The 27,815-nt window shown below is 41.7% G+C and overlaps 1 protein-coding gene across 1 annotated transcript; it reads right to left on the bottom strand.

Moving 5' to 3' along the window:
• Window positions 1–39: 39 nt before the first annotated feature.
• Window positions 40–27,815, bottom strand: ppp1r14c (protein phosphatase 1, regulatory (inhibitor) subunit 14C). Its single transcript, XM_026142500.1, has 4 exons — window positions 27,462–27,815; window positions 7,841–7,924; window positions 4,146–4,178; window positions 40–2,456 (listed from the first exon to the last, which is right to left on the bottom strand). The coding sequence occupies exons 1-4, from the start codon at window positions 27,693–27,695 to the stop codon at window positions 2,382–2,384; spliced, it is 426 nt and encodes a 141-aa protein (XP_025998285.1). The 5' UTR covers window positions 27,696–27,815; the 3' UTR covers window positions 40–2,381.

Raw genomic sequence — 27,815 nt, 5'->3', positions numbered from 1 at the left:
TACAGAGTCATTCTGCATTTTTATTATCGGCAAAAACAAACCACACCACATTACATTTTAAAAAGAAGAAAGCTTATTGTGGATGTACAGAACAAAACTGCAACTGAATAACATTTTTGTATCATAATAATAATAATAATAATAATAATAATAAAGGTATAAAAAAGGAAAGTGTTTTACTTTGTGAAATAAAAACCTTTAGGCCAAGAAAATGTTCCCCTCAACATGCTACTTTAAAAACACATGCAAACATAGAGCTTTCTATATATGGACACTTTCAAAATACTCTCCACATGAAATCCCATAAATAATAAAATATCTGCCACTTGCCCCTGAAGTATTTCTTGACAGAAAATCCTATAGAGTACCTTGATATGAATCTCAGTAGCCCGTAATGTCTCCATCTTCATGGTTTTCCTCCAAATTCACCGAGCCAGAAAAACTCACCATTGCTAGCTTAGAGTGATGACACGTATCCAACCCAGTTCAGACAGAGAAATAGAAGATGCAACTCTGGAGCATCCACTCCATCAGTCAAGAGAGACAGACTTCTTGCAGACACATTTCTCAGTCACCAGTCAACAGTGAAAACGCCTTTTATAACTTAACCAAAGTCTGGGAAGAACATCAAAAACAGCACCATTTTTTAAAATTTCCTGGATTATCTCCAACGTGACGTCACGTTGTCTCAACACAAAAGGTTTTACAAAGTCATACATGGTAGCTATGTCAAAAAAGTTTTGTTTTTTTTAAATTTTTGCTTGATTATAGGTCTATAATATACTCTTCATCAATACCTTGTCTCTGTTGTTAGCATGCAAGAGGGTGCTTTGCAAGTGTTATGTTAAACTAAAACATTGCCCTGCTTTTGTCTTTGGCAGCTGTGGGTTTATACTTTATATCAAACTGCAGGTTTTAGTCTGCACCTTCCTTTTTTATACGATTAATTATTCCAAAATGAAACTGGGCACAACCCTGTAAGGGATTCGTGATTGTACCAGAGATTTTTCAGTGTGTTGCTGAAGGGAAATTTACTAGCAACAAAACAAATCCACCTCTTAAACCTGCTTATATTCAGTTGTAACACAGTTTTCCTGCAACATGAAAAGAATTACTAAAACTTCTGAGCCCACCCAAAGATATCTCTGTAGTAGGAGCTGCGGCAGACTAATGCCTCCATGATGTTTGACATTTTAGGATCCCAGTTTTGGCACACCTTCTGTCGGCAAGTTAAAGTGTCAAGTCCTCCGGGGTTCTTATGCCACTGTTCTTACGCTTTCAAGTCGTCAGTAGTTTAAGTTCAGTGCTGAGTAAAAAGTGGACTGATCCTGAATGTCCTTAAAGGCAACATCAACCGCTATTACAGAGACAAGTTAGCAGAATTAAGTGAACCGGGTGTAAAAACGACTACAGTGTTTGGGTGCTGAGCTTGAATCTAAACTACCAACTGATATGTATTCCAATAAGGGAGATCATGAACATGTACAATGACGAGCAAAAGGCTGCCAATCATACAGGTTTTTGTAGTCTCATACAGAGAGCTGCAACACCCATCATGCCTTGCTGTGGTGAAAAGTATACTAGGAGACTGGGTAACAAAAAAAGGAAAAAAGAAAATCTTGATATGATTTTAGCACTGCTTGATAAAACGTTCCCACTCTTTCCAGAGTTTACACATCACAAAAGACGACGGGATTAATGTATTAATGTGTTGTGCTTTTAAATGAACTTGACACAAGACCACAGAGCTCCCTTACATTTGCAAGCAATAATGGAGTAGGGATAAAGAGGGTGACAAGAACTCAAACTCTCGAAGACCACATTTCAATCACGTGAACAAGAAATGGCAACATACAGTACTTTAGAAAAAAAAAAAGAAAGACGCAACAGCAAAAAACCTCCGTAAAAATAGGACAAGAAAAAAAAAGATCAAGAAGCACTGTGTTTAAATAGTGCTACAGCTAATTTCACACCTACTGCAACTATTTTTACCACCTCTTTTAAAGTTTTTGTTGGCGTTTTATTCTGTATGGCTGTTTGGTTTGTAGGAGTGGTTTAAAAAGCTTACATGGCTCTGACACATGAAGTTAGGTGGTGTTTGTATTAAAGCACAGTTGCAGTTCTGGCACATTCCAGATATTGTGACTATTTAAACATTTTGGCTCTGCTTTACTTATGTACCTTTCAACAGTCAAATATTATAATACACCTTGTTATTGTGATCGTGAAAAGAATGACTAGTGCTATATTCATGGATTATACAGCAGATGTTTGCAGAACAGTTACTGATGTTTTGATAAATTATTCTGTTTAATGACAGTCCATGTATGGCGGGCTAAGTAGGAGATGACGGAGTTTATGGCTGATTGATGGTTGAGCCATTATAGGCCCTTCTTGGTTGGAGCGCTAAGTTTTCTCATTCCCCTTATCCTTGCGAGGAGCTCACGGACAAAGTTCTGTAGGGAGAAGAGGAAAAAATGATTTAAACACACACACACACACACACACACACACACACACACACACACACACACACACACACACACACAAATTGAGCTTAAGCAATTATCAAATGAGATTTGCATCAGAAGGCCATAATTCAAATCTATAACATTTCTTTAGTTTCTGTTTGATTTTGCAGGCTGAATCCTGAATCCTTTGTCTAATGGCTTAATAAATATACAACTGACAGAAAACAGGTTATACACACAACCATATTTACTCTGCCGAATGACCTAATAACACAGTTCCTAAAGATACAATTAAAAATTGTAACAGGTAATTGCAAAGTTATTTGTTATGTGTAAACACAACAGTGATTCATTCCTTGAATTGGTGCTTTTTTTATGCTTAGATGATTCATAGGTCTGTGTTCAGCAAAAGCAAACCAAAAACATTCCTCTGAAAATAGTCAGGTATAATGACTGGACTAAAAATAAGTGAAAAAGCAACAGGAAAACTTTGAAAGACCTTCAGAAAGCCTGAAGTACTGTTGTTCAAGACCACTTTAATTACAAGGAAATCTGGTTTATTGGCACCGAAACATAAAAAATGAGTGGTGGCTAGAGTCTTAAGCGTAGTACTGTAGGAAAGGAAAAAAAGAATTTGTACCAAACAGAAAACAAACACTGGCCAACCCCAGTCATATGGGTATTGCTTTTTAAGTCACAAAAAAGAAATGCCAGTTTATGAGGCAATAAGTCAGAAAAGGATGGAAGAAAAAGATTCCTCATCTTGATCTAATGGCTCTATAAAAGTCTGCGATGGTGCTGAAATATAAACCTCACAATTGTAACAGAGGTGACACTTATCGTGCCCTAATTACTGATACCTCCCTCCTCTTGTCACTCTCTTCTTTTCCTCCTCCTTGATCTAGAGGTCTCATCTATCCTTCACCATTTGTAACAGCTTCTTTCATCCCCTGTCATTCTCTCACCAACAGTGCTCTCTTTCTTTTACTTTCATCCTTTCTTCATCATTTGCTTCCAATTGTCACAATTCACCTTCTCTCTCCATTGCCTCTGCTTTTCACTGTCCTTAGTCCATGTCATCTATGTGGGATTGTGTTCAAAATGGCATCTGGGCTACTCCAGACTCGAGGGATTACAATCTGTGTGTGTGTGCGCGCGTGTGCAAGTACGGATGTGTAGGAGTGACACGTATCAGCAGCTGTCAACCTGGCTGAACGTTGCTGTTATCTCAGATGCCAGTGACCTTGACATTTTTTCAACAGGCTGACCTAATGCCACGCACAAACACATGCAAACAGTCACAGATGACAGATGGGCAGTCCATGTTGGGCAACATGGCCGTATGTAGAGGTAATGTGATTGTTCTGCACCACCTTTAATCACCAAAATAGCTTAACCCTAACTCCCCCAACCCAGATACTTGAAAGCTTACCCGCACACACCCATTCGCACACTCAAAAACAAGCGCCAGTGTGAACAAAGTTAAATTGTGTGTGCTTGTATGTGTTCTGTGTAGCTTATGGGCCCATCTAACACTTGTTTCATTCAGGTCAGGGTGACAGTAGCATGAAAATGTGACTTTACAAATTCAATACTGCATGTGCGGATCAATAATTTCAGGTCACTGATCTCAAGCAGTGGACATGGAAAAGAGAGCTTCACCGGAAGACTTACCTCTGTTGGTTTGTAGCAGTCTATTAATGATTCCTGTGTAGAAATTGGTAAAGGAAAAACAGAGAGTTGTTTAGGGACATTTCCCAGCACTGTCTGTGTTGGGTTGGTTGGTTAGCTTTTGTTGATATGGAAAACCGCGGTAATGTATTCAGACAACATAAAGACTGATGATTATGTATGTTTGACATCAGTCTGTCTTTGAGGACAGGTCCACCATACAGTAGAGCCAACAGAAACAGGATACCATACAAAGCAGTCACATGGAAAATTTGACTTTAAGGTGAGTGTTTCCATTACGGAACAACTAGGGTGAACTCAGGTAACCTGGGACAATTTCTGGTTAATCACTTCGGACACTAAGAAAAAAAAAACCCTGTGTATGACATTTAACTGTGTTCAGCTGCTTTTTTTTTGGTATTGGATTGGTATAATAGAATTTTACTGTTTTGAAATTTGGGCTGTCCCATAGTTTTGACATTGTTCAGGTAAAATGGGCCGACTGACTGCCAAAAAATGGGCCAGTCATATATATATATATATATATATATATATATATATATATATATATATATATATATATATATATATATATATATAGGAGGCTAGAGGGCAAGATCAAAGTAGCACGGAGGGAGGTTAGCCAACTAACGGAGTTGCAGAAAGGTGCGACAAATAAGGTGCCTAAGAAATACAGCAAGCTGTCCATACCTGAGGCCTTGGAAACTGCCAAGCAAAGACTCACAGCCTTGGCCAGCCGCTTGAGGAGGTACACCAGAGAGATAGAAGGCAGGAGAATAAACCAGCTGTTCTCCACAGAACCAGCAAAGGTGTACTCTCAGTGGCAAGGGAACAATAAGAGAACAGCACCACCAAGGCTGGAGACGGAGCAATACTGGAAGAGCATATGGGAGAAGGATGCAACCCATAACGGCAATGCTCAGTGGCTAGTGGATCTGAGGGCAGACCACAGCGACCTCCCTGAACAGGGTCCAGTAACCATCACAGTGGCAGATATCCAAGAAAGGGTCTCCAGTATGAAGAGTTGGACAGCACCAGGGCCCGACATGGTTCACGCCTACTGGCTGAAGAAGCTGACTGCACTCCACGAGCGTCTGGCAGCACAAATGAACCAGCTGCTAGTTAACGAGAGACACCCGGAATGGCTAACTGAAGGCCGGACGGTCCTGATCCCCAAGGACCCCAAGAAGGGACCGGTCCCCTCCAACTACCGACCAATAACCTGCCTCAGTACTACATGGAAGCTCCTGTCAGGCATCATATCGGCTAAGATGAACAGGCACATGGGTCAATACATGAGCGGGACACAGAAAGGAATTGGCAAGAATACCAGAGGTGCAAAACACCAGCTACTGGTAGACAGAACAATCAGCCGAGACTGCAAGACCAGACTGACCACCCTGTACACTGCCTGGATTGATTACAAGAAGGCCTATGACTCAATGCCCCACAGCTGGATACTGGAATGCCTAGAATTGTACAAGATCAATGGGACCCTAAGAGCCTTCATCAGGAACTCAATGGGGATGTGGCGTACAACACTAGAGGCCAACTCCAAGCCCATAGCACAAGTTACCATCAAGTGCGGGATCTACCAAGGAGATGCTCTGTCCCCACTGCTGTTCTGCATAGGCCTGAACCCCCTCAGTGAGATCATTAACAAGACTGGCTACGGATACCGACTACGGAACGGAGCAGTTGTCAGCCACCTCCTGTACATGGATGACATCAAGCTGTATGCCAAGAGTGAACGAGACATCGATTCACTGATCCACACTACCAGGCTATACAGCAATGACATTGGAATGTCGTTCGGACTGGAGAAGTGTAGTCGGATGGTAACAAAGAGAGGGAAGGTAGTCAGAACTGAGGGGATTGAACTACCAGAAGGCAACATTGCAGACATAGAGGACAGTTACAAGTACCTGGGGATCCCGCAGGCAAATGGGAACCATGAAGAGGCCGCTAGAAAGGCTGCAACCACCAAGTACCTGCAGAGGGTCAAGCAAGTCCTGAGGAGTCAGCTGAATGGTAAGAACAAGATCCGGGCCATCAACACATACGCCCTGCCCGTGATCAGGTACCCTGCTGGGGTAATAGGCTGGCCAAAGGAGGAGATAGAAGCCACTGACATAAAGACAAGAAAGCTCCTGACCATGCATGGAGGGTTTCACCCCAAGTCCAGCACCCTGAGGCTGTACGCTAAGCGGAAGGAAGGGGGCCGGGGACTGGTGAGTGTCAGCAGCACAGTCCAGGATGAGACAACGAACATCCAAGAATACATTGGGAAGATGGCCCCAACTGACCGAGTGCTCAGTGAATACCTCAGGCAGCAGAAACCCAAGAAAGAGGAGGGAGACGAGGAACCATCATGGAAGGACAGGCCCCTGCACGGTATGTACCACCGGCAGATAGAGGAGGTGGCTGATATCCAGAAATCCTACCAGTGGCTGGACAAAGCTGGACTGAAAGACAGCACAGAGGCACTAATCATGGCAGCACAAGAACAAGCTCTGAGTACAAGATCCATAGAGGCTGGGGTCTATCACACCAGGCAAGACCCCAGGTGCAGGCTGTGTAAAGATGCCCCAGAGACAATCCAGCACATAACAGCAGGGTGCAAGATGCTAGCAGGCAAGGCATACATGGAACGCCATAACCAAGTGGCCGGCATAGTGTACAGGAACATCTGTGCCGAGTATAACCTAGAAGTCCCGAGGTCAAAATGGGAGATGCCCCCAAGGGTGGTGGAGAATGACCGAGCTAAGATCCTGTGGGACTTCCAGATACAGACGGACAAAATGGTGGTGGCTAACCAACCGGACATAGTGGTGGTAGACAAACAGAAGAAGACGGCCGTAGTGATCGATGTAGCGGTTCCGAATGACAGCAATATCAGGAAGAAGGAACACGAGAAGCTGGAGAAATACCAAGGGCTCAGAGAAGAGCTCGAGAGGATGTGGAGGGTGAAGGTAACGGTGGTCCCCGTGGTAATCGGAGCACTAGGTGCGGTGACTCCCAAGCTAGGCGAGTGGCTCCAGCAGATCCCGGGAATAACATCGGAGATCTCTGTCCAGAAGAGCGCAGTCCTGGGAACAGCTAAGATACTGCGCAGGACCCTCAAGCTCCCAGGCCTCTGGTAGAGGACCCGAGCTTGAAGGATAAACCGCCCGCAGGGGCGTGCTGGGTGTTTTTTTATATATATATATATATATATATATATATATATATATATATATATATATATATATATATATATATAGCCTCCCTCGAAAACATCCTTTCTATCACATTTCTGTTACTTTCTGATCCTCTTTGCTTCTCTTTGTTCATTTCTCTTGTCTACATTGAAACATTGTCTACAATGACTAGTCTGACATTCTTCAGTGTCAGACTAGTGATAACTAGTTTGACGCCAATATCTATTACTTCAATATCAACACACCTCTTTTACCCTCTAACGTATACATGTACAACTGTGTTCATGTGTACATGTTAGTGTATATTTGTATGTATTTATAGCTAAGATATATACAATATATACCATGAGATGCATGAACCATGAATGTCCCATTTTACCTGATAACCCCACTTACCTTATTTCGCCTTATTTCATCTCCTATATGAGATTACAATGTATTTTCTGAGGACTTACAAATGCAGCCCAAAGAACATACCTGCAGTTTGCTGGCTCTCTCGTCATCACTGTTGACCTCCAGCAGGTCATCGATATCTATCTCTACCTCGGGCATCTCCTCCTCCTGGAACACAAAGACACTCTGGTTTACTGAGCAGCTCAAGCAGAGGAACTTGTGGAAGACGAGCACATAAATATGTGAAGGAGTAAATAAGAAATTAAAACGGAAAACAAGAATATTATACACTTATTATACACAGTTTATACAAACAGTGTGTCTGAGCCTCTGAACTTCAAGCTGCAAACAAGCTGAGCATATTTAGCATTTAGCTTTTTGGAACAGGCATCATATGGAAATGTCATTTTACTGTGGGTTGGTCCATTTAGTGGTTAAAGGCTGTTTTCAGCTCAGTGCCACTTCAAAGGTCCGCTGTTTCACTGGTTCATTTTATTTACCCACGGACGGCGCAGGGAGGATCAAACTGTTCCTCCCAGCTACCGCATGATGTATCATCCAAATTCTTCCTTTTGGGTTTTGAAGCCAAAGTGTCCATGTATATACAAGCAGTGGCCTTTATCAACAGCCATATTAATTGCAACAATCTGTGACTATACCACTCCACCATCCCTAGAATATATACAATTTCCATTTCAGATTATTCCCTATAATTTACATCTAATGCCAACGCTCATGTAGGTCACTGCACTCTTTTGCACAGGAAAGACTTTGTGTCTTAAACCGGTAATTAGTGTTTTCTCTTCCATTTACCAAATCTATGATCTTTCTCTAGCATCAACAAAGACACTGTTGATACTGGATTAATATTTTGGGCATTTGCACATTAATTAAAAATAAATAAATAAATACATAAATAAAAGACTAAGAATCTTTATCTACTACATGTTCATTAAAATATACCCCCAATCACCTTCTATCAACTGCCAAGTGTTAACTTTTTGTCACTTATATGGAAACTCAACACCCAAATCTCCATGGCTTTCAGATTTCAAGATTTTGCCAACCCTTACCTACTGAACTATTTGTATGTTAATAATTTATTTCTTTGTAAATTAAGTCTTTACCGGCCATAAAATTTAAGAGACAGCTATATGATGAACTTATAGGATATCAGTGCTCTTTTTTTTTTTTTTTTACCACTTTATTGAACAGTCTTGGTGAAGGTTCACTGAAAACATCTTTATTTTCTTTTGTACTATATTACTGTACTACACATCACACTGGAAGGCTATAATGCTATGATACATTCACATGAGCCTGGCTCAGGCTCTATTATCAAACCCATGGTTTTAAGTGAATGTGACTTGCAGCCTTAATGCCTTTCTCATCTAATGCATACTAAACAACATTCCTTAGTAGTCCTCCATAAAAATTGTAGGATGATATCTATCATTATTTTTGCAGTAAACTAAAATTAATAAAAGCGACTAGTTCTTTAGTTGCACGTGTGTTTGTGTAAGCCTCCCAGAGGACTCTTGTGTAAGGTGAAGCCTCGAGCATGCACTGGTATTTAGACACAGGGACAGGAGGATGGAAGGATGGCTTGATTTTAGCTCTCAGCATTAAAGCTCAGTCACTGCTCAGTTTTGCGTGGGTGTTTCGATATGCACAGAATGAAATTAGATTACAGTTATACCTTTGAAAGTAGCCTGCAAGACAAAATGTACATTCCAAGAGACAAATGTGCTGCAATATGCACACATTTGACTACTGATGAACTAGTGCAAATGTATTGCGTGTTCTTGTTTTAGTTAGGCAACATATACACAAACATCCCATCATAGCACCCATTTACACAGTCAAAAAAAATTCTACCACATCTTAAACAGGCTTGATCATATTTCATCTATATTTCATCTCAAACACACTTGACATTCACACACACACGTAGACACACACACAAACACAAGGCTACCCCACCTCGATCCTTACTCCTGACAGGCATTTACACAACCTGCATTTTAAGCACCTCTTTCTCTGAAACGTCTTAGCGTGAGGGTCTCGCTCTGAAATCCTCACTCGTTGAGGAAACTGAGAAGAAAGGTAGCAAAGCCGGGAAAGGGTCAGAATATCTCAAAGCCTGCCACCTATTAGCATATGAGTGTGTATGTGGTGGAACCACAGAACAGAGGTTGTGTAAAAAATGCTAATCATCAGAGGAGATGAGCTTTTTCAGACTGCGGAGTGGAAGGATAAATTGATTTAGATGAAGAGGGAAAAAAAAGTGAGAAAATTGAGTTAATGTGAGGTGGTGAAATGATGGTAATGTTATTGTGTGTGTTGTCCTGCTAAGCACAAGCACTGATGTTTGCTTGAAACCTCAAGATCAGAATACTTATTTGTGTAAAATGATTATTTCCTAAATCTGCAATGCAGCATTCTTAGCTAGAGTGGAAGTAACTGACTGGTGAAATTCACACGATTTGGTTTGGTAATCAAATATTTCTTTAAAACTGATTATTGAATGTTCTCTTAGGAAACTTTAAAAACATTGTTGAAGTTTGAACTCACCTCTCCTGATGAGGGCACTCCTAAAAAGCAAAAACTGCTCATTGGAAAAACAAAAAAGTAATGGTTGTCTAGTGATAATTTTTCTGCAGTAGACTAAATGGTCACATCACTCTCATTCGCTCATTGTCTAATTCTTCATAACTGCACTTAATTGTTATTGCACGAGTCTCCTGGTGCACGAGTCAGCCTGTCTTCAAACAATGGCAGCTTGCGTCAGACTCACTGCAATCACTCCCAGACAGATTTGCAAATAACCAGTCTTATTTAGAAATGCAGAGAGATTTGAGGAATCAGTTGGAGTCAGGCTGCAACCGGCTGCAAAGTAACGCATATGTTGTGTTAATTGTGTGGAATTTCCCCAGCTGTGGTGTACATGTGCATGTCCAAACTAAATTATTTTTATCCCCAGTAGGGATAAAGCTGCAAGGAAACTGACATCCTGATCCAGAATAAATACCTTTGAGCAACAGATTTGTGATTTTTGCTGAGTTACCACAGTTAGTTGGCGTATTGTCACAAACAAATTCTCATGTAATTGCCCTTTTGACCCCAAATGATACCAGACTGATTCCATCTTATTGCTGTTTTATCACCATCTTGGTGAACCAAAGTTGCCTTGAAGACAGAAACTCTCTGCATGTGGTGGCAGGGTTGGCCCCCACCTTTCAAACAACCACTTCAAAAGGCAACAAGATTTCAAAATCACTGCACAAAGTTGCAATAATTTTACTAGTACCAAAATCTCCAACCACTGTTTTCCTTAACTGCACCATTATTGAGGCCCAAACCGGCAAACCCGGCAGCATCAGGGTGCCAGAATTCCAGGAATCGCACCCATGTTCCCACAGATTTAGCAGCTGTATTAAGGGGAACCACATGATATTAGCCAGCTGATTTCAAAGATGAGATTACAGTGATGTTATATTACAGTGATTTATTTATAAATCTTAAAAAGAGAAATTAAGTATTTACAATATAAGCATATAAGAGAGGTCAAACCGTTCAGTGCCAGGCTTCCTCTACATTTTGCATTTTTTTTAAAGCTGAAAATAGGTGACAAAAAACTCTGCTCAGCTGGTCCTTAAGGAAATCTTAGACTGTTCAATATAAAAATATTCTTGCTGTTGTCTCTAAAAATTTTAGACAAAGGCTGGGTTTCATAGCCTTAGTGGAGACAAAACCTAAAAGTTCAAATCATCAAACATGCCTCCTTCCTTGGAAGGTCATGTTGTTTACACCTCACAGCAGCTACCTGCAAATTCAGACGTGTGAGTGGAGTGCAGAGATCATGGCCTCGGTCAGTGTCGATGAGTTTGTGTACTGTGATTTGCTGGTTTAACCTAATAATAAACATGAAAGCATGAATTCGAATGAGTAACAATGTGAAAGTGAAAACGTGTCAGGATCATAAATTTAGCAGACTGACCTACTTCTTAAGATGTTTGAGGGCAAAGGACAAGTCTGTCTGCCTGCCTGTGTGCCAAGCTATCAATCACTCGCTTCACCCTGAATGCTCCGTGTGGGTTTGTGTGTGTGTCCCTGAATATTCCACTTGTCAGCAGGCACTCCGTCACCCCCTGTCACTGTGATTGGTGATGACTAAAAACACGGCCTGCTCGCCAGGCGTGACTGCAGGCTATCGCCAACAAAATCCCGGCTCCTACAAACGCGCACATGCACCCACGCCGGTTTTTGCTACCATCAATCTTCTACAGGGAATCACTCACCACTGGGCTTCGCATTACAGTCCCTAAGTGTATTAAACACACTGTGTAGATGGTGAGAATGGAAAAAACACGCTCTCACACCTAACACACACATTGAAGATGTTGTCCTGCTAGATGATCGCGAGCCTAAAATGGCTAAGGTCACACCTGCTGCTACCGGGAATATAATTTTCCATTTAACCAGCATACAAAATGACAAAAGGCACAATGGCAGAGAGTGACAGGCAGCCACAAAACAAACAGAAATGTGAAAAAATGGTAAGTGCTGTGAAACTGTGAACGCCTGTTTATGCACAAGAGGCCTAGATTCAGCATTTTTCACAGATGACGGCTGGTTTTTGTTTGCATATGCAGAAGGGAGATATAAAGATGACTAGAAAAAGAGAGCGAGAGTTTGTGCGAAGAGGATGGTGTGCGCAAAAACAGATAACAAGGAGCAGTGTTTGTTGTAATGAAGGCAACTCTGTGAAGACGACGTGTGAGAGCCAGCAGGCAAAACAGAGGCCGAGAGAGAAGCGGAGAGCAACACTGCCAGCCTGTGTGTGTTTGCTGCGTGCAGAGATGCAGACGAAGTGAGGCATGCATGTCTGCCAGACTCATATTCACCGACAGCTAAACAGCCAGCAGCGTTTTCAGTCTGCTTCATCCGCAATGAGGTGAATCAAAGCTAATGTAAGCGGCCCAACCCCGTGACTCAACGCAAACTCTATTCAGACTACTCAAACGTTTTCTGCGAACAAAGAGTTAAACTCTGTTACGGGCGATCGCTTCACTCAGCCAAGTGATTCATAATTATTCCTATTCATGGCCCACTTTTATGAACTAGATCTACCAGTTACATTGGACAGAAGCAAATCCTACTTGAAGACATAATTAACGAGTCACATGAAACCGCGATCGAATGTTGTTTCACTTTAGAAATATTCTGTTTGAGGAGTAGCACATGACCTTTCGTGAGTTTTTCAGCTGAGCCAGGTAATGTCTCAGTAAGGTTGCTTTCAGTTCATCCAAGAAACAACACATGACCTGCCACAACTCTGCAATAAAGCAAAAGGAAGACATGTTAATGTACCCTGGTGTGATTCAGCAGACCACTCTTGCAGGATATGCATATCCTCCTGGTCAGTTTGATTTGACTTTCTGTTCGGTCCTGTTATCACAGATTGACAGTGTGGTTCAGCTGCCTCATTAAACACTTCAGTCAAGTCTTTATGTGTAGTGGCAACTGATAATGGATAACAGCTGAGAGTATTTTCAAGCATAGGCTTCTCTGAAATGGAAATATTCTAAGGTAAAACAACAGAGTCAAACTCACAGACGATGAGCACTCAAAGATATTTACACAGCCAGCAGCAAACACGCTCACAGAGGAACTTAGCAGCTGGAGTGCAAGATCTGCTACCCCTTGGGCCACATGAAACCTCACGTTGCAGGTCTGGATCTTTATGCTTATTTTTATGGCTTCCTGCTTGCTAGCTTAAATTCAAGTGTGGCGTTATGATAAAATGGTGCCACTGATTATTATAGTGCTGTTGCATCATCGCAAAAAGACACTTTACCTGGAGGATCATAATCCTCAGTGTGCATGCATGTGTGTGTAAAAGAAAGAGAGAGAGACATAGATCTGCTGCAGTACAAAGAGCTCAACAACGTTCAGTCTCCACCCTCAGTGGGTAACACGTGCAAAAAAGGTGGCTGACATTGACTGATCCCTCTCATGTGTTAGCCGATATTAACCACACAAACACGGGCTCAACTGGATTGAAAGAGGAGTTATGTAGTAAATAAGATAATACCACCGCCTCTTCTTTAATCACTGCTCTGTATGCATGTGATGCAGTGCTTATAACAGAGACTGACAGGAAGAGCTGGTGGGAAAGGAAGAACGTAGGAAGAGTTTTAATCGTGCAGAGATGCTAAAACCTTCACCCTGTATTGTAAACAAGGAGACATGTCTAAAGAGAAGAACAGAGAAGAAGAATAAGCAAACGTTAGACCAGTGAAATAACAAATGCACTTGTTTGTTTCATTGGTATGAGTATCATTTCTTTCTTGATGATGTCATTACATTGTTTTATTGTTGTCTGACCCAGAGAATGTGGATGGAAATTAGCTTGCCTCTAAATCTGGTACAGTACATCTCTTCTCTTAGGAGACTAATGGCTTTGTAAATTTTCCCTGACAAATAAAAAGAAAATACAAATACAAACACAAGGAATGTAGGCCTGTGTTAAATTAGCAACCACGCAGAGATGAAAGAAAGGGGGGAAAAGGCAGGAAAAATGTGAAAAGAAACAAAAGAGACCATGTACGAGACTGCTAATTACAATATATAAGAGCCGATAATAAGATACAGGGAGATGGGGAGCGCACAGATAAGTGGGTCACTTGTGATGATGATGCAGAATGCAAGGAAGAGGAGGATTGCGCAACACTAAAACCTCACAGCTCAGCTTTCTTCCTCTCTTTGCTGCCGAGCGCTGTCACATCAAAGCGAGCAAGAGCTCAAGGTGGGATGAATTCATCTTCAGAGACCGCGTTAAACCGAGTAAGAGACACTACAGTGTGACAAAGAATGCAAAGAATCACAGGGCAGGGATAGGACAGGAAACATAAGGAAAACAGGGACGGGAGAGAAGTAAAACAACTAAATACAAGGATTTTCTTTCAATGCATGGGGAAAGCAAAAAGTTACTTGGAACAGTAACCAATAAAGGCCGGCTTCTCCTCCGTTCCTGCATCCCTCGCTTCCTAACTCACCCCCACCTCCCAGCACCTTCTTCTTGCCCTCCAGCGATGCAATTTGCTGAAACCATACAGCATAGATTATGTGACTTCGCTGGGTGAAGTTAGCTACTGCAGCAAAAGCTCTTTCCCACGCTGATTCAGCTGTACTCCGGAGGACACAGTATATCAGAGAGGAGAACTGTCAGAGAAATAAGCTTGTGGGGAGGAATTATACTCAAAGGAACTTTTCAGTTAAAAATAACAGATGATCGTGCATACTAAATTTAAGAATCTCGTTGTGATGTAAATGTCCTAATCATTCTCCCCCTGATGTTTCTCCACTTTGGTGTTGTAGTAGCTTTTATCTCCATGGCCAAAACTTGATGTTGAAGCCATGTCCTTGCCCTGTTATGCTGAGTCTCCTCTGATTTCTTTTTTTCTGTGTCATAAATGGTCTCTCCCTTTGAGTTTCCACATATCACTCTCTATCAATTAATACATCAATACCTTTGCAGTTTGGAAGAACTAGTCCCCCACCCATAGTCTTTAAGGTAATTGCTCTAATTTTGTATTCTGTGTAGCTGCATCATGCCATATGATTCTATGATTTACACTGGAGTTATATACACTTTTATATATATATATACTACTGGCTTTAGCCAGGTGGGCATTGCTTTTTCTCAAACAATCTCAAAATTCTGTCGTGGATGCAAATTTTGGTGACCTTTACGTTAGGCACGGGCAATGAACAAATACAAATGGACAACGTAACATTGCATTGCATGTCATGAAGATGAACATAATACATAGGAAAACCAGGAGAATTTGTATTTCTAATAAATCTTTTTTAATATATATACATATAGATGTTAATAATCACTATAAGTGTGACTACGTTTGTAGAAAGTTTCATTCAGATTGGCTCAACTGTTGAGGAGGAGATGAAGTACATGCAGACATATATACATGCATACATGAATAGGTTGGTACCATGACTGGTAACACCACTGTTTGTGACATTGCTACATTTTGCTCTAACTTTGCAAACAAAGCCTGATGGATAACTTTGCCATGGACCATTCTCCACATTTCTCAAACTCTCACCTATATTTTTTATCAGTTGAGAAATTAGCCTTACAAATCGGCAGTTTTGTTGGTTTGTTTGGGCTTTTTCTAAATGTTTGCAAGTCATGTGACTGATATACTGAGGTAGCTTCATCAATGAGGATCTTTTGCTAAATTATTATTTTTTTAATGACACCAAAGAGACAAATCTGGAAACTCGTTACGCTGCCAGTGTTAGGTCAAATACATCATATTTGAAGTTATCCCCCCTCTTGGACTGTAATCATTACCTATGTGTTTGAGGTCATGGAATATGGTTGGCGTATGAGTACATTAGGCTGATAAAGCACAATTAAAAATAAATAAATAAATAAATAAAACCATGTTAGGATTTAGTATTCTCAAATGCTTGTTGCTCTTTTAATGCCAAATGGGCCATTTGAATCACTTATAAGTGAAAGCCAGAGACATTAAAATACCCGGTGACAGGGAGAAAGAGGCGACATTTAACCTCAGCTTTCCATACCAACCTGTGCTTATATAAGAGTTTAAGATCCTTTCCAGAGGCTATGCACTTAAGGTTAATAACTACCTATGCCTTGAATCCTCCTTTAGAGATGTAGGTGCTTATCCATCTACATGGCTGATACATAGATAATCTCCATTATAGCTCAAAAGATAACATCATCTGCAAAAGACAGGGATACCAGCATGATGTCATCACTAAAGTCTAGGTGTTCCCAAACGTCAGAGGTAGTTACACAGAAAAAAATATATACTTTTAATGTTTTGTCAAGAGCCTTTAGGTCTTCTACCTTGCACAGTCTCTTCTTCAATAGCCCAAAATACTTACAGCATCAGCTGACACACAAGCCTTTTTACCCTATTGCTATACAAAATCAAAATACTTAACATCACCCTTCCTCCCCTTTGCTTTAAATCCTGATTTTAAAAAAGAGAGTAAAAATTACAGTAGACTGTCAAGCATGAAAATGCCAGTGCCGGTTTTGTGACTTTATTTCACAGTTTTGTGATCCTGCACAGGATTTATTTTACTGTATTTATCAGGCAGACAGTTTCTTCCTGAGGCTAATGGGTCAACAGCTGGGACCCATTTGGACCTTTGCCCTGAGTGTAAATGAGCACTTTCAGTCATTCTGGATGTAAAACATCATGAGCACCAGGGGCAGAAGCAGCCATGTTGCATATTGGCCAGCTATTTGGGGAGTATAATAACATAGGGTTAAGAACTGATAAAAATAATACACCCTCTTTGTTCTAATTTTCTTTCATCTCTAGTGCTTGTTTTTCAGTTGCATTAACTGCTTTCAAATGTGCAATGTCATGCAGCACATGCAAAGGTAGACAAGCCACACGCCCATATATGAGCACACGCCCATGACTTTGAGAGTCAAAACAACAGTCTTCCTTTTCTGCATATTTCCTTTTCTCAGACATGTGCGAATGACGACGGTATTTTGCATCTTCTCACTGTGCCAACCAGATAAACTGAGTCAGTGTTTACATATAGCCAGATTATGAATTGATTTGGCCTGCTTACAAAGAAACCACTGATTAACTGGATCATCTTGGGATGGGAGGAGATGTCATAGGAAGACAAGAACATCAGTGTGCGCGTGTGACAAGTCAACGCCTTTTCTTTTCATGGTCTCAGCAGCTTTCCGTTTCCCCATTGCTGGTTGCACATTTTGCAGCTGGTTCTCCTTAGTCTCTTCTTTTAATGATCATCTTTGATCAGTGTTTGGGTTCAAAGCTCAAGCTTAGTAAAATGGAAATTACACCACTACTAAACTAGGACTGAGATGCCTTGTATTTGTCATTTTTCTTCTTGTACCACTACATGTTGGGATTCAATGGCTACATTTGTAAGCAGTCTAATTCAAGTTAATAACCTGAAGACATTTAGCCTCTTTTCCACTAGTATCTACTTGGCTCTACTCGACTGGGGTTTTCCATTAGGTGGTAGTACCTGGTACCAGGTACTTTTTTAGTACCTACTCAGTTGGGGGTTCCAAACGAGCTGAAAATGTGATGTCAATAGACTGCATGCCAATCATCGTCAGGGAGTGACATCACTGGATGAGTCATGAAAGCAACTCAACTCTGAAACCCAGCAACTAGGAAATAGCTACATATACACCAACACTGAGGTCCAGTGATACGGTGCAGATGTTTACCATCAGTTTAGCAGCAGATACACCATCGCCTGATGTCCTCCATTGTTGTTTTGTGTTTGTGTCGCATACAAACGACATCACAAGACAGGAAGCGCTGCTGTATCAAACCCACCCACAATAAGGTGGTAGTCAATCGTTGTGGAAAACAACTGAAATGAGTATGGAGTAGAGTCGTGTCGAGCCCAGAAGGTGCAAGTGGAAAAGAGGCATTTGTCATTTCCAGATCTCTTTATTTTCACCTTGTCCACATTTATTCTTCATATGTGTATGTGTACACATATATAATATCTGAAGTTATGATGTTGGTGGTTTCACTACTAAGGTCTTGAACAGATGTTTTGCTAGGAAAGGCAACCTCTAGGTACCGTGAGGACAGAGTTGAGGAAAGATGTGGAAAACATGCAAGCAGACCAAAAAAAAATGGGATAAACCTGATTATAGGTCCTGAAGCAACAAAGCAGCCCTAGACCATCACACTACCACCACCATGTTTCATTGTTGGCATGATGTTCTTTTTGTGAATTGCTGTGTTAGTCTTACATCAGATGTAACAGGACTCCAACCTTCCAAACAGCTTAACTTTTGTCTCATCAGTCCACAGAATATTTTCCCAAAACTCTTTGGGATCATCAAGATGTTTTTGTTTTTGGCAAATGTGAGACTAGCCTTTGGGTTCTTTTTGGTCATTAGTGATTTTTGTCTTGGAACTCTCCCAGTCTCTTTCTTATTGTTAAATCATGAACTTTAACCTCAACGGAGGCGAGTGAAGCCTGCAGTTCTTTAAATGTCCTTCTGGGTTCTTTTGTGACCTCTTGGATGAGTCATCACTGTGCTCTTAGAGTAATTTGATAGGCCAGCCACTCCCATGAAGGTTAATCAAATTCAAAGTTTTCTCCATTTGTGCTCACTGTGATTCCTTGGAGTTCTAAAGCCTTAGAAATGGCTTTGTAATCCTGTCCAGACTGACAGATATCAATGATTTTGTTTCTCAGAGATCTCTTAGCCTCCTTCACTTTGTCAGACAGGTTCTATTTAAGTGATTACTTGATTCAACAGGTCTGCCAGTAATCAGGCCTGGGTATGGCTACTCAAACTGAACTTAACTTTCAAAAAAAATGTGGTTAATCACAGTAAATTCATGCTTTGGTAAGCTTGGATAACTTGTTGTCCCTTAACAAATGATATCAGACAGATTAGTGTTAAGGTGTTCGTACTATACAAATACTATACAAATATAGATAAAATGCATGATAAACTTTCTTGGCTTCCTCCATCCATCCATTCGCTTCTGCTTATCCTTTTCAGGGTCACGGGGGGTGCTGGAGCCTATCCCAGCTGTCATAGGGCAAAAGGCGGGGTACACCCTGGACAGGTCGCCAGTCTGTCGCAGGGCTAACACACAGGGACAGACAACCATTCACACTCACATTCACTCGCACATTCACACCTAGTGGCAATTTGGATTATCCAATTAACCTATCCCCACAAGCTTGGCTTCCTGTGCAAGCTAAATTATACTATGGCTTGCTTGTATTTATAAAGAAAGCAATACTGTTTAAAACACCACATTTTCTTTCTGCTCAATTGCAGTATCCAGATGAAAAACATAATCATAATACACGATTTTCAACAAACCGCAATTTAGTAATTCCTCGAGTTAAAAGCAACTTAAAAACTCTGTTATATTTAGAGCATCTTTCAAGTGGAATAATTCTATTTATAATTTCAAAAATAGCTTAAAAGCCTATTCAAACAGCTTTGAATTATTGCAAATATTGTAAGAGGGCAATGTCATTTGTAATGGAAATTTGTGTATTTTGTCTCAGTGTTATTGATATTTATATGTTCATATTTTCACAACTGTGAAACCTCACTGTGGATGTAATAGCCAAATTATGCAGATATTTTGCATTCACTTTATTGTGTAGCATTTTATTTGATTGTATTTGATGGTTTGGGATTAGCAACCGCTGTTGTGGAAGCTAATGGGGTTCCTTATAAATAAACAAATAAACAAATATCATCAATTAAAAATGAAACTTTGTTTTTACTCTGGTTATCTTTGTCTAATCCCAAACTTTGTGTGATGATCTGAAACATGTAAGTGTGAATAATAAGAAAGCAATCAGGAAGAGGGCAAATATATTTTCACAGCCCTGGGCAGGGTGAAGCCAGTGCTGGTTGTTCGACCTGGTAACAACAGGTGAAGACTGCTTGCTTTTTCTCCTCTTTTCCTGTTAGCTTTTTCTGTTTGCTTGTCAATCACATCTTCCCTGGGTTAGGTCACAATATACTTCAGCTGTATTACGTAGTGGCACGTATAAACTTTTACCATAGTACAGATGTATCAGTCCCACCTTTCAACTTGTAGACATGTGTGATTAGGATCAATAGGAGACTTAAGAGACAGATGGTAGAATAAGTCCTGGTGAGAAAAATAACAGAAATGAGGAGGCGGAGGAAAACAAAAAAGTTGATGGGGTCAGACTGCACCAGAAGTTGACATGAGAGTGAGAAATTACACCAGGATGGAAACTATAGAGGGAGAAAATAAAAAAAAAAAAGCAATAAAACCTTCATGCTGAGTTTTGCTTTTGAAAATGACATTTGATACCTTTCTGCAGCCACTGTGTTTATAACTGTTTCAACAGCTGGTGTTTAGCTGCTTGCTAAAAGGCCTTCTTGTCAACACCTCTGATTTGTTTAGCAGCGCATGCATGTGTCTGCAGGTGGTATGCGAAATGCGCCAGCACGTGGTTGGACACAGACCCCATCGGTTTCTATTTTTGCCCGTGTAATTTGAATGGAAGATAAGTAAACACAACAGCGACCTTCCTCGCCAGATCCATAAACACATCAGGGTCACTCAGTAAAACAATTATCCAATTTACCGGTGAAATCTCCTACCAAGTGGGTCTGCCAGTCTTGGCAGTAATGATTTACTAAATGGGGGTCATTCTGGATTCAGGTTTGTCCCCTTTTTCCTCCTTCTTAGACCCACCTTCTTGTATAATCTCGACCTTTCACAGATTTTAAAAAGCACATTTGATCGGTGTGAAACAGACCCAGAGGTTGTAGCAAAGATCACCAGTTTTCAGAATAATGAGGCAGTGCAGCCCAGCCAGCATCCTGCCATCAATCAGAGTGAGACCTGTTCGATTGATCACTGAGGGGAATCACATCCATCAACTGCTGTGGGTGGTGAATTCACATTTTCACAGGCTTGCAAAACAGAAAATAAAAGACCCACAATGTTAAACTAGTGCCAGTAACTGTTTGTGTATACATGCAGTATATCCAGTAACTTCAGTGGTAACATAATGCTCCTGTCTTTGTATATGCCGATATGCGTGTTCACCCTCTGCATGGTATTGCTAAACCTATTGAACGCCACTAATGACTTGGCTTGAATTGCACTCCTTACTTCTCCTCAGCAGCTACCACACGAGGCTTGCACGATATAGTATATGACTGTTCCTGCTTCCCAATGTGGGGGGAAACACACACAGATACACACATGCACAAAAGGCAAACGAGAAATGTTATAGAGAAGGTCACAGGAGAAGCAGAGGGAGGAGGGGATAATGATGCAGACGGAGAGAGATAATGATGTTCTTTTTTTCTGCCAGGAAGTTGATGCTAGGGGGACAGAATCCAGATTCCACTGTCCACTACCAAAGCACACAAAGGCCGCCTGGGGACCCTCCTACACAAAACAGTGTAGAAATTAAACAACCGCTGTTATTGTGGTGATGAGAAAAGGAGCAGGAGATAGAAACATTAGTATTATCCAGAACAAAAATGCTTCTTCCTCAAGTGTCCGTGCTCCATTTCGTCTGTACACTGACCTGTGAGTGTATGTGTGTGTGTCCTGATGCTTATCAATGCATGGAAAGTACCCCCGACTGCTCAGCCATGGATATTATGGCCCCGAAAAGCCCACACGGCCTTATTCACACCCATGGACGCAGACATAAACACACACAAGGCCTCAGGGCCAAGTGTTGTATGCTGGCAGTGTCTGTGCCTGTGCACATGAATGAGCTTCATTGAGTGGGGCTCTATTAAAGCTGAGCCACGGAAAAGTAGGGCATTACAGTGTCTTTCTCCCCTTATTCTACAGCATACGCCCCCCGAAGAACACACACATTGAGCTTGGTACGCAAGCCAACAACATATTTACTGCTCTAGCAATCTGTTTGTCTCGGTTATTCTCTTCTTCTCTTACACACCAAATAAAGGCCTAAAGCTTCTCCTCATTCATCGATTGCTCTCAGGTGCTCTCAGACAGACGGTCTCGTCACTGTGCTGACAAACTCTGCCTTTTAATCACCTCGGCTTGGCCTCGGCGTTAATCTGCAGTCCAACAGCGTCTACTCAAGTCTCTGACTGTGGGAGAGGCTACGGCATCACACAGTTAATCGAATCTCAATCATGATTTTGGCGTCCTGCAAATAAACCCGCACAAGCCAATCACAGCTGTTCCCTGCACCACGGAGCTTGACGTTTCTTTGACAAGTCTGGTCGAGTACTATGTTAGAGGACAGAAATACAACAGAATTGGAATATTTGGCACAGCAGAGGCTGAATCCCTCAAAGCAGCTTATCATCTGCTGTTGGAAATACTTTAGATTTTGGGCAAGTGATGTAAACCAAGGAGCAATAAAAGAGTGCTGTAGAGTTGCTGCTCCTAAATCCCAACTGCACTTTGCTCAACATGGATGAGGCTGTGTGACGGTCAAATGCTGCTTGGTTGACAAGTGGGCCGGAACAGGGAAGGAAGCAACAGCAGAACCACCAGAAATGCATGAAACAGCATGAAAATAACACACAGTGACTACAGTGGAGACTGTTCACTGTTTTTAACACTCGGTTTCAGCTGTTTGAATGTTACATATAATGTTATATTTGCCCTTCTGGCTGATGGACCAATAACAGCACCAGCAAGAGCGGCCAACACACCAGCCACACCACATGCCCCCTTCAGGAAGATTGTGGTTCAACTGCTGTTGAACCATAATCTTCCCTTAAGTTATTCGACTGGGTGAAAAGACGCCACCATCTGCAGTGTAATTAATGCATGAAGGCCAAGAGAAACAATGCAAAGTGAATCTAATAAGCACTGTGAGAAACGAGGGTTTCAGGAAAGTGGTCAAGTTACTGGACAAAACACATGTTATTTCCTATGCAAAACATTGCCAGGGAGCTATAGAGGGGTCTCAAAGCTGTCTTTGTTTTGAGTTTTATTAACATCTATTATGTAGAGGCACCGAATAGAATGAAAGACTTTATATTTTGCTTAATACAAATGCACTTACCAGAGGTGAATAAACACTGTATTTGTCTGCAAAGATGCTTTAGTTAACAGGAAGCAGTGCCATGTTGACTGGATTTTGTTTTAGGTTATTTGTGTTTTGCTTATTTTTTGACTTCTAAGAGATGCACTCACTTTAGGTGGGTGAGGAGGGCTAATTTGGATGCATTTGTGCATTTGCAGGAATGTCACACAAAATGGATATGAAAGCAGGGTTATGTTTTCACAACTTTGTAATAAAAAAATTTTTGTCGCTAGCATAAATGAATAATTTTGACTAAAAACTGAATATTGATTAAAAAACAAACAAACCTATGATTATCATTTACGTAATAATGGTGCAGCCCTAGGAGAGGTTGTGGGTTAAGTGTTTCATAGTGTGAACTTACATGTTAGCAGTTCCATTAACACTTCAAGCTTTAATACTTTTACACATATAAAGTAATATAACAGTGAGTGATTTCTTTGGGCACTACAATGAGCCTATAATATAGTCAAGGCTTTCACTATATTAAGAGCTGCAGTGGGAGCACTTAGGACCTCAGCTTTCTAGCGCCTCTCCCTCTTTGGGTCATCCCCTCCTGCTTTTTTTCTCTCTGCTTTTTCTCCTCCCTGTCCTTTGAACACCAAAATGAACAGAGGCAACGTGTCCCGGGAGAGCAGAGGGGAATCCATCTCTGACAGAACTCACCTTCTGTTATCCTCTCACCCAAAGAGGAGGCACAGAGGGAGAGAGGGAGGGGTGGAAAAAGACAGAGGCTTAGGGAATAAATATATATATGAGATGAAGCCAAAAAGGCAAATTTGATATTTTGATATCTTGTTCATTTTAAGATTAAAGGTTGGTTTCAACATAAGAGAAAATATTCGCCTGTCTCCTTAGAAGTCCGGTAATACTCTCCTGTCAGCCACTACCGGAGTAACTTATACAGAGAGACTGGAAAAGAGTGAAAACTAGGGGCAGCTGTGACTCGGGAGGTAGAGGATCGTCTTCCAATCGGAAGGTCGGTGGTTCACCTGCCGGCTAGGCTGTGTGCGTGATTGGCTGAATGAAGATTTTATAAAAGGTGCTTTGAGTGCTCAGTTAGAGTAGAAAAGTACTGCTCAGTTTACCATTTAGCTATCAACAAGCCAGCTCCTCTCCATATCAGAATTTGGCATCCTGCATGGCTAAATGTATATCTGGTTTATTTAATCAATATAAAATCAAAGTTGCAATATTATTACAGCACAAGTTTCCCATGAATGCTTACATTTTCATTTTATTGCTTAAACAAAGGATGTCTTTATATGTTCACTCCTGGAGGTGCTGGTAGCTGGATCTTAGACATGCTAGAGGATCATCAGTACTTAGTTCAATTCTTATGAGACGGCAAGGTTTTCCATGACACACATTTTCTCCCTTTACTGTTTTCTAAACAATTTGTCTTCCAGCTACTAAGCAAGCACTGTGGCAACAGTTACAGGGAACAAGTGAAATTCTCACCAAAAACATAATCCTATTTGTTCTGAGTTCACCTTTCTTCCAGTCCATTACAATTCAGTATCACCACATTACCACACCGCCTACACAAACTTGCACACGCATACCCACACCTCTGTGATGATTGCTAGTATCAGGTTTTCTCATGAAACCGATATAGTGGCTGACCTTTCAGCTTGACCAGCACGCTCAAATCAGTAGCCTCCACTTCGATTTATCATCCGTGCACACACAAACAAAAAATACACACCTTGGTCTATCTTGGGCCCTGCTCTTGAGGTGTTAACAGGCATGAAGGGGGTGTGTGTGACTTCATGCTTACAGTCATTTGAGCAAACATCAGCAGCAAAGCCATAAGAGCCTGAATGAAATGAACATGAATGCGCATAAACACAAAAAACTATTTAAGCCCAGATTTTCCTCAATGATTAATTATTTGAATATATAAACCTTGGATTTCATCTATTTCAGTTCCACCTTATGCAAAATAACTGCTTCATCTTTATGAGGGAAAAGAATATTTTTTTCAGTGTTGTGTGAAAGAAAGCATTGAACAATGCAGCAGAGTGATACTGTGTCAAAATAATGGAGAATATTGATGTGTTGGTTTCATTTCATTATCAGGCCCGTGTCTTTCTAACACTAGTCAACAACACCGATCTCATTCCAGCATCCAGTGTGACATCAGACTGGCAACAACACCAGTGAGCCAGGGGATTACCATGTGATATTATCCCATTTGCCGTGTGAAAGACATGACATGAGGAGGTGTAAGGCTGCTGGGAATATCTTTGCTGAAATCTACACTGCAGGGACTCTGTCATTAAACTGAAGTCGACCAAAAGCAGTGTTTTCTTAGAAAAGTGTTGAATTCTTTCTGTCTGGAAATCACGAGAGCTTGCGTACGTGCTTGATCTACTGTGTTTTCCTGTTTATCTAAATATCCATTTGCATGAAGCAAATCACAGTCCAAAATACAGATCGGTGCTGGGCCAGTGCACTTCCAGCCGTCGTCAAACATCAAATACTCCAGTCACCTCTGTGTAGATCAAGCACACCTGCTGATGACAGTCCGACACACAGCCAAAGAGCTCGGATGGCTTTGAAATTGAAACTAGTCTGCTCTCAGGCAGACTCTGAGAAAGCCAGGGATGAACCAAAGCAGAACCATAAAAAACAGAAAGCTTGCAAACAAAATGACAGCTATATAAATCATACTAAGGTACTTCTATGTGCAGAAGGCATGCATGAGGTCTATATGCATTAAATGTGGGAAAGAAATAGCAGAAGAACAAACTACTGAAAAAGACATTATGACATTCAGCATCCTGCTGTAATTTTAACAAAAGTTTCCTTTCTGCATATTCACACACATACTGCTCTCAGATTTACTGTTAGAGTCAACATTCTGCATTCATTAACAACCACATGCGCATCTACAACTGCAGACATGAGACATACTCATGTCCCAACACCTGTACGTTATGTTTAAATAAAATTCAGCTCCTCTGTGTTGCCTGATTCATGCACATGTGCATACATGCTCGCAGACCCCTATGTAGTCTCTGATTGGCTGAGTCTGTGGCGACAGGCATACTGTAAGGCTGTATGTGTGTGCATAGTTGTGGAGACCTTCAGCTTGAAGGTGTGGGGGAATCAGAGTCAGAGGAGCTGATTGGCTGTTAACGAAAGTCACGGTATCAGCTCGTCCTTAACCCACTGCCCTTCTTATTTCCCCCATCCCCCAGGCCTGGCTCTGTTCACTTGGACATGACTTATAGATCGGCTCTCTTTCTGCACCCCTTTCGTCCCCCACAACGAGTATTGTGGCAGAAATTTGCCACAATACTGGTTTCCAGCGCGTGCTGTCTGCGCACGCAGCTCGCGGAGAAAACTACCATCACATCATGAGCCTGTGAGGTTTCGCTCTCGAGGATGGAGAGGTAAATGCACGTGAGGTGGATGGATGCCTGTTACATGGGCTGATCTCACAGCGGCGTGTGAGGATGAGGTTACTTGTTCGACACACACTGAATAATGAGACAAAGCGCGTCTCGGTCGTTCATGGCCAACGCGGCTGGTGCGTAAAAAGCGCAAACGTGCGGTTTCTCTCTCGCCGGTCTCTCAGCCTCGTGGAGTCAGCCATCCCTCTTTCTCTTTAACAAGGGAGAAAATTACACGGGACATGACACATGAGTACCACACAGCTTTGTATCTCCAAGCCAGCTGGTATGAGTGCGGCAGAGCACAGAGAGACACCGGCTAAAATATTTGGGGTCAGATGAAACATGGACGTACTTTATTCAGGTGCCATTCTTGTAAACGCAGTGAACCATCTAAAGTGATAGAGTAGTCCGGCTGCTGCAGTTCTGCCTAATCAACACTGAAACTGAACATAAAAAGCAAAGTCGACCAAACAGGAGAAATGTATAAAGCGGTTTCGATTAATCGTCTTTGAAGGCGACAAAAAGATACGATTTAAAAACACAACCTCTCAAAGAACAACAAAGCAGCTATGCAGGGCCACTTTTTTTTCATCCAGGGCTGTTCATTGTCCAGCCGTCTCGGTGACAAGAGCGCACAGCCGTGTGCGGCTTTGGAGTTTCTTTCGACTTACCTCACAGTCATACAACACGCTGAGCTGCTCGATGATCCACTCCTCCAGGACAAGTCTTTTCCGCAGCTCTTTCCTGTCGTACTTCACGGTCACTTTGCCCTGCTTCTTCTGGACCGTGTCTTCCCCATTGATGGGTCCGGACCCCACGCAGCCCACTCCGGGCGCACCTTGGAAGAAAACGCGGCTGCCGGCGGTGGGCAAAGGGGCACTGGTTTCGGTGCTGGCGGCCGACATAGCGAGATGTGCAGGAGTGTTATTAAAGAAATGTGTGGATGGAAGGGGAGGACTGCGGTGCCGAGTGGGGACTGCGTGCTGCACGGCAGACGGGAGAATGGTGAGGAGCTTTTAAACAGC

This window comes from Astatotilapia calliptera, chromosome 15, assembly GCF_900246225.1.
Source record: "Astatotilapia calliptera chromosome 15, fAstCal1.2, whole genome shotgun sequence".
NCBI classification, from domain to species: domain Eukaryota; kingdom Metazoa; phylum Chordata; class Actinopteri; order Cichliformes; family Cichlidae; genus Astatotilapia; species Astatotilapia calliptera.
This window is presented reverse-complemented; position numbering and strand designations above follow the sequence as displayed.

Bases quoted from the DNA above. Each gene is read 5' to 3' on its own strand.
- ppp1r14c (XM_026142500.1), bottom strand. From the start codon at position 27,695: ATGTCGGCCGCCAGCACCGAAACCAGTGCCCCTTTGCCCACCGCCGGC. The intron at 4,179-7,840 runs GTATGTTCTTTG...ATTTCTACACAG, and splicing joins AGAGAGCCAGCAAACTGCAG to GAATCATTAATAGACTGCTA. The intron at 2,457-4,145 runs GTAAGTCTTCCG...TTCTCCCTACAG, and splicing joins ACTGCTACAAACCAACAGAG to AACTTTGTCCGTGAGCTCCT.